The sequence below is a fragment of the Leptosomus discolor genome, chromosome 21 (assembly GCF_034619465.1).
Source record: "Leptosomus discolor isolate bLepDis1 chromosome 21, bLepDis1.hap2, whole genome shotgun sequence".
Lineage (NCBI taxonomy): Eukaryota > Metazoa > Chordata > Aves > Leptosomiformes > Leptosomidae > Leptosomus > Leptosomus discolor.
Window position 1 is genome coordinate 5,226,286 of NC_141411.1, and position 7,128 is coordinate 5,233,413.

A 7,128-nucleotide genomic window follows, 5' to 3' on the forward strand; every position below is an offset into this window, starting at 1 on the left:
AGAAACTTGAGAGTCTCCAAAACCAGAACGAAAAATATATTTAACTGGCAAAACATCAAATGAGACAGAGTTGTTCAGATGGAGTCCAGGGCAGCTGGCTTGGATGGTGGCCGCCAGGGGTGCTCAGCAGCTGGCTTGGATGGTGGCCGCCAGGTTGTTCAACAGCTGGCTTGGATGGTGGGAGATGGGGTTGTTCAACAGCTGGTTTGGATGGTGGCCGCCAGGGGTGCTCAGCAGCTGGCTTGGATGGTGGGAGATGGGGTTGTTCAACAGCTGGCTTGGATGGTGGCCGCCAGGTTGTTCAACAGCTGGCTCGGATGGTGGCCGCCAGGGGTGCTCAGCAGCTGGCTCGGATGGTGGGAGATGGGGTTGTTCAACAGCTGGCTCGGATGGTGGCCGCCAGGTTGTTCAACAGCTGGCTCGGATGGTGGCCGCCAGGGGTGCTCAGCAGCTGGCTCGGATGGTGGGAGATGGTGGTGTGGAGCAGCTGGCTCAGATGGTGGGAGATGGTGGTGTGGAGCAGCTGGCTCAGATGGTGGGAGATGGTGGTGTGGAGCAGCTGGCTCAGATGGTGGGAGATGGTGGTGTGGAGCAGCTGGCTCAGATGGTGGGAGATGGTGGTGTGGAGCAGCTGGCTCAGATGGTGGGAGATGGTGGTGTGGAGCAGCTGGCTCAGATGGTGGTGTGGAGCAGCTGGCTCAGATGGTGGGAGATGGTGGTGTGGAGCAGCTGGCTCAGATGGTGGCTGCCAGCGCTTGGAAGACCAGGTCTGCAGGGCAAGATGTGCGGGCCCCCGTCTGATGGTTCCTGCTGAGTGCTACGGCCGCGAGGAAGACGGCTGGTGTTCTTCGCTTCCTATGGCCAGGAGACCTGGCGGTGTTACTTGCCAGGCTCCTGGATCAAACTGTGCAGGTGGATCTCTGCCGTCTCCTGGGGGAGGTGAATGCCCTGCAGCCATGGGTGGTTGAAAATGTCCTCCAAAGATGGCCTGTCGGAGGGGTGCATGGACAAACACCACCTGATGAGATGTTGACACTCTGGGGAGAGAAACCAGAAACCACCTGTCAGTTGGAGAAGGCTCTTGTCCACTACCATCTGCAGTGCCCGGGCCATGCTGGGTGTGCGCAGAGCTGCACCCAAACCTCCCAATCCATTATCCATTTTGGAGAAGGGCAGGATGGCAGGATATGCACCAGCTCCTCCAGCTAACCACGGGAGATCAACCTCCTCCACAGCCGTGAAAGCAGGATGCTGGTGTGCCCAGTGCCGTCTCCCAAAACCTGTTATCCCCACCAGTACTCACCCACAGTCAGCCGCCGCCGGAAGGAGAGCTGGCCCCGGATGATGTCCTCGTCCTGCTCGAAGGGGACGTCCCCGCAGACCATGTCGTAGAGCAGGACGCCCAGGGACCAGATCGTGGCCGAGCGGCCGTGGTAGCGGCGGTAGCGGACCCACTCCGGTGGGCTGTACACCCGTGTGCCTACGGGACAGAGGCCGAGCTCGTCAGGCGGATGCTGCCCGCTCCCTGGATCCTCGCCTGAGCATCCCTGGGGCCGCATCGGTGGCAGCGGGGGACACACACGCGCACACGGCGTGACCCGCCGCCCCCTCGCCAGCACGTGACTCTTGTTTACAAACTTTGGGTTGTAAAAAGCAGCCGTGGGTGCCGGAAGAGGGCAGCACGGGCCCGGGGAAGGCCCGACCGTTACATGCAAAAAAGAAACCCACGGGTGGGGAAAAACCACGCCTTTCCCCAACCCGCCTCGGCCAAAATAAAAAAAAAAAAACAAAAAACAACAAACCCAAGGCAAACAAGGGGAGCGGAGCAGCCCAAGCCCTTCCGTGCCTGCAAACCAAACCGGCCCGTGTACGGGTTTTGCAACCCACCCCCCCCACCCTCTGCTACCCCCCACGGGTGTTTGTTTTTGTCGGGCTGGCTCCCCCCTCCCCGCCCCAGCCCCGGGCAGGGTGCGTGGCGGAGGCTGTGGCAGGGCCAGGAGCCGGCTCCCGTTTCACAACATCCGCCCCACGCCAAAAAGCAACTTGGCAGCCGGCTGAATCATTAATTCCACCACCCCCCACCCCGCCAGCAAAGGGGAGAACCTCCGGTGCCCAGGCTGGGCCGTGCCATGCCCGGTACTGGGAGCATCCCCCCGGGTGTGGGCTCACCGTCAAACTCGGTGTACACGGTGTCCTTGAGGATCGTGCCGGAGCCGAAGTCGATGAGCTTAAGCTCACCGGTGGCGAGGTCGATGATGATGTTCTCGTCCTTGATGTCACGGTGCAGGACGCCGCAGTTGTTACAGTGCCGGACAGCCTCCAGCACCTGGCGGAACAGACCTCGCGCCAGCTCCTCGGACAGGGACCCCCTCTCCGTGATGAAATCGAAGAGGTCCTGGGACGGCTCCGGGCGCTCCAAGACCAGCACGAAGCTGTCGGGCAGCTCGAACCAGTCGAGGAGGTGGATAACGCCACGGCAGCCGGAGCCCACCCTGTGCAACAGCACGATCTCCATTGGCACACGGGTGCCGTTGGCCTGTGGGGAAACCATGATGCTGTCAGTAAGGCTGATGCTGCGCCGGTGGCCTGGTAGCCCCTGCCTGGGTTGCTCCGGTGCCCCCCTACTTGGTCTCACTGGTGCCTGGGCATCCCCCCGCCCAGGGGATGCTCCGGTGCCCCCCTGCCTGGTCTCACTGGTGCCTGGGCATCCCCCCGCCCAGGGGATGCTCCGGTGCCCCCCCGCCTGGTCTCACCGGTGCCCGAGCACCCCCCCTGCCCAGGGGATGCTCTGCTGCCCCCCCGGTGCCCGGCCTTCCCCCCTGCCCAGGGGATGCTCCGGCGCCCCCCCGTCCGCCCCTCCGGTGCCCGGGCGTCCCCTCTGCCCAGGGGATGCTCCGGCGCCCCCCTGTCCGCCCCCCCGGTGCCCGGGCGTCCCCCCTGCCCAGGGGATGCTCCGGCGCCCCCCCGTCCGCCCCTCCGGTGCCCGGGCATCCCCCCTGCCCAGGGGATGCTCCGGCGCCCCCCCGTCCGCCCCCCCGGTGCCCGGCCTTCCCCCCTGCCCAGGGGATGCTCCGGCGCCCCCCCGTCCGCCCCCCCGGTGCCCGGGCGTCCCCCCTGCCCAGGGGATGCTCCGGCGCCCCCCCGTCCGCCCCCCCGGTGCCCGGGCGTCCCCCCTGCCCAGGGGATGCTCCGGCGCCCCCCCGTCCGCCCCCCCGGTGCCCGGCCGTCCCCCCTGCCCAGGGGATGCTCCGGCGCCCCCCCGTCCGCCCCCCCGGTGCCCGGGCGTCCCCCCTGCCCAGGGGATGCTCCGGTGCCCCCCATCCGTCCCCCCTGCCCTGGGGATCCTCCGCGTCCCCCAGTGACCCCAACGCCCGCTCCCCCCGCGGTGTCCCGGTTTCCACCCTCCCGGGCCTCGGCTTATCCCCACCCGTGATGCCCCGGTTTCTGCCGGTAGCCCCGGTCACTCACCAGCTCGCCCCACGCAGCGATGCGTGCCCGCGCCACGTGTTTGATGGCCACCTGCAAGCCAAAGGGAGCGGCGGGCTGAGCACGCCGCCCGCCCCGCCGACTCCCCCTCCTCCTCCTCCTCCTCCTCCTCCCCCTCCTCCGCCCCGCCACCGTCCCCGCCACTTACCGGGGTGCTGTCGGAGAGGCGGATGCCCGAATAAACCGTGCCGTAGCCGCCGCTCCCCAGCAGCGGGCCCACCCGGTACAGCTTCTCCAGCTCCTTCACCTTCCCTGCGGGCGAGACCCGGCCGTTAGCGTCCGCCCGGGGGCCCCTACCGTCCCCCAACCGAGCCGGGCCGAGCCAAATCGGGCCGTATCTCTCTTACCTGGTTGTAGTTTAGGGCTGTGCAGCTCCCCGCCGGTCCCGGAACGTAGATGGGCCAACGAAGAGAGCAGCATCCCGGCTCCCTCGCCCAATTCCGAGGCCGGTCCCGGCACCTCCCGAGCCGGCCCGGGAACCGGTGACTCGGTACCGGTGGTCGGGTTACCGAGCGGTGGAGATCCGGAGGGGGAGCCCGGAGCGGAGAAGGCGATAGCCGGACTGCAGCTGGGCGGGGAGGGAGCGGCCGCGGCGCGGCTACTCCCCGCACTGCCGGGCTCCCGTGTGTCGCCGCCGTCCCCAGCCGGCCCCGCCACTAGCGGGGGCTGGGGGCGGACCAGGGAGGGCCAAGGGGCGGCGCTGCCGTGGAAGACCCAGCGGCGGCGGCCCGCCCAGCGGCGCCATGACCAATAGGGGGAGAACCGCACGGAGGCGGGACCGCGGCGGGCCACGACGTGGCGGGAAGGAAAAGGCGCCAAAGGCGCTCGGGGGGCTGGGGGCATCGTTTGGGTGGGTTTTGGGAGGGAAAATGGCAAGAAGAAGGGATACCGAGACGTGCAGAATCGCTGCGAGCGCCCGAGCGTCCTTCCTCGTCCCCGTTACTACCGGGACTGCCACCGCGTCCCCCCGGTTGCCAGGGTAGAGCGCGCACTGTGCGTTAAGCGCGCGCAAGCGGAGGGGTGGTGGGGGAGGGGGGGGGGTAACGGACCCCGAGCACGGGGACGCATCCGCGGGGCTCGGCCTGGCCCTGCCGCTTCCCCCGCCACCGCCGGGGTCGGTGTCTCCGGGGCCCCGGGCCTGCTGCCTGCTCGTCCCGTCTGGCTGCAGCATCCCCGCGGCCCGGGGGGGGGGGTAGAGCCCAGCCGCGGAGCTCCACTTCCACCCGAAACCCCCCCGTTTTTTTGGAGCTTATTCTTCACTTGATGCCTTTTTCCTGCGATCTTGCAACTTCCCGGTGGTGCTCGACATCCCCCATCCCGCCCGCTCGCCCTGTGCTGCTGTTACTTCATCAGCCAGTGTCTGAACTTTTCCCTTTTCTAGTAAAAGTGGTGATTCCAGCTGGGGACTCTTGACTAACAACCCCCTTTTTATATATTTTTTTTTTTTTCCTCTGAAGTCGCTGGCTGACATGCTTTCCCGAGTTCCAGAGATAAGATAAATAATTTACTGGATGGAGGTCTCTGATTACTCACTCTATCAGCATTTAGAGCAAAGAGCTCCAGCCACCGGGAGCTGAATTATTCCAGACGAAGCCCATCTGGGCTCCTGCTCCCGAGCAAGACCAAGGAGTTCCCAGCATCCCACACATACTTGTGGGATGAATTGCTTGAAATCGAATGGGGTTTACTGGAAATGCTGGTGAGCTCCTGTCTCCTTCAGTATTTCTTTTTTTTTTTTTTTTTTTTTTTTTAAATAATAAAACACGACCAAAATGCAAAGCCCAGAGTCAGCTACGGAGCTGCGGCTCAGCCCTCGTGCCGGCCGGGAAGCGCTCGCCACCACTGTTGCCTCTTTTAGATTTACCAAGAACGCGACACATCCTCTTTCAGGGGCTGAAACAACTAAAACCAGAAAAACCTACGTTGGTTTTTACCCAGAAGGTGACATTTTTATTTGGGGAAAAGTGGAGAATCTGAGGCAGAAGCCATCACCTTTTTATTATTATTATTGTTGTTGTTATTCAATATATTGTTATGATTTGGGGTGATGCAAACTGAGGGTGGAGGAGAGGGGCGGGCAGCGCCTTTCTCCTGCCTTATTCCCACCCGACGCCTGGGCATATTTGGGACAACTGGTTCTGCCGGTCCGTGCTCAGCCATGGGATGAGGTGACTCAGCATCTGGTCCCAAACTCATTACCAAATTCTTTGCTGGGATGATGAAAGGTACCGAAGGGGCTGCCCTGCAAACCCAGGCTCTTTATTGACAAACAAAGCTCACCCCAGCAACGACAGGGCTTTCCTGGGGGCTGCCTTCTCCTGACCTCCTTGGGAGGTGCAACCTTCTTCCTCGCTCTGCCCAAACCTGCTAATTAGCGTCGAAGGGAGCAGCGTGGCTCTTGCAACCTGGATGATCAGGGGCCAAATCATCCTGCTGCGGAAACCCGCCCAACTGCTAATTTCCCCGGGGGACTGAGTCAGCAGCCGCCTTTTCCTGCCGCTGCGGAGGGGTTGCGTCCCCTCTGGCTTGGGGAAAAACTCCCCCCGTCTTGGAGGTGATGGGGAGACATTTCGCCATGTCCCGGCCCTGTTTCCCAGCCGTTATCCATCTTTTTTCCAGAATAACCCACCCAGCTGCATCCCTGGTCCCCAGATGACCTCAAATGGCTAGGAGCCACCTTTCCCCCCCCAAGCCCACCCCACCGACTCACCTTTCCCCCTGCCAGCCCAGTTGAGGCCATTGGGATGTGTCAGATATTCAAGCTAATGTGAGACAAAGCTGCCTCCTTTGCCCTCGTCCAGAGGAATCACCTCTTTTCCCAAACCCTCTTCCTCTGGGATGAACACCACTGAGGACGGCAGGTGCAGGAGAGCAGCCCGCACCTTTTAGCACGCCTTGCACGCGTGGATGTCCAAGCGGGACTGCAGGTCCTGCCCCAGCCAGGCAGCAGCACCCCTGACCCACGCTGCCTCTTTCCACCCCTGGGTCAAACCCAATGCTTGACCTGAGCCCCTCGGGGAGCAGCTTGCAGCTCAGAGAAGATTGCACGGGGCTTGCGAGGAGGAAAAAGCCACGCAGGACCACGCTTGGGGAGAAGCAGGACCCCAGGGTGGCCCATGGTGCTGGTGGCAGGTCTGCAGGAGAGGAGCTCCCAGCAGACATCAAAAGATCAGTTCGCAGCACTGCAAACAATCCCGGCAGCTTTCGGGCTCTTCAGCGGCATTCCAGTCTAACCGGGGCTGCCTTGCATGATAATCAGCCTTAATTACTGCTTTATCGCTTGATTGCTGTGCTGGGCCCTTGGAGCTGCAGTGTTGCTTTCGCAGTTTACTTTTTGTATTTCCTCCCTCTCGCCTTCCCCCGCCAGCACAATTAGCAAATAGGCGAATATGGGGAGGGCCAGGGCGACACCCAGGCGGGGAGAGAGGGGCAATTTGCTGCCCAGAAGTCCCTGGGGTGGAGGGGGAGCAGATCTGCGGCCTGTAAAGGGTTAAAATGGAGGTATCCTGCCGACAACATAGCAAGGTCAATGCCAAGCCAGGAGCACAACCCCGTATCAGCCCCACGAGCATCACCCTCCGGAGGGGACAGCATCCCTGGAGGAAGGAGGCTTGCAAGGCGATGCAAGCCGTGACACAGAGA

At 63.2% G+C, this 7,128-nt stretch overlaps 1 protein-coding gene across 1 annotated transcript; it reads right to left on the minus strand.

Moving 5' to 3' along the window:
• Window positions 1–680: 680 nt before the first annotated feature.
• PIM1 (Pim-1 proto-oncogene, serine/threonine kinase) lies at window positions 681–4,048 on the minus strand. Its single transcript, XM_086476755.1, has 6 exons — window positions 3,834–4,048; window positions 3,635–3,738; window positions 3,469–3,519; window positions 2,170–2,536; window positions 1,304–1,480; window positions 681–1,037 (listed from the first exon to the last, which is right to left on the minus strand). The coding sequence occupies exons 1-6, from the start codon at window positions 3,904–3,906 to the stop codon at window positions 880–882; spliced, it is 930 nt and encodes a 309-aa protein (XP_086332881.1). The 5' UTR covers window positions 3,907–4,048; the 3' UTR covers window positions 681–879.
• Window positions 4,049–7,128: the final 3,080 nt, after the last annotated feature.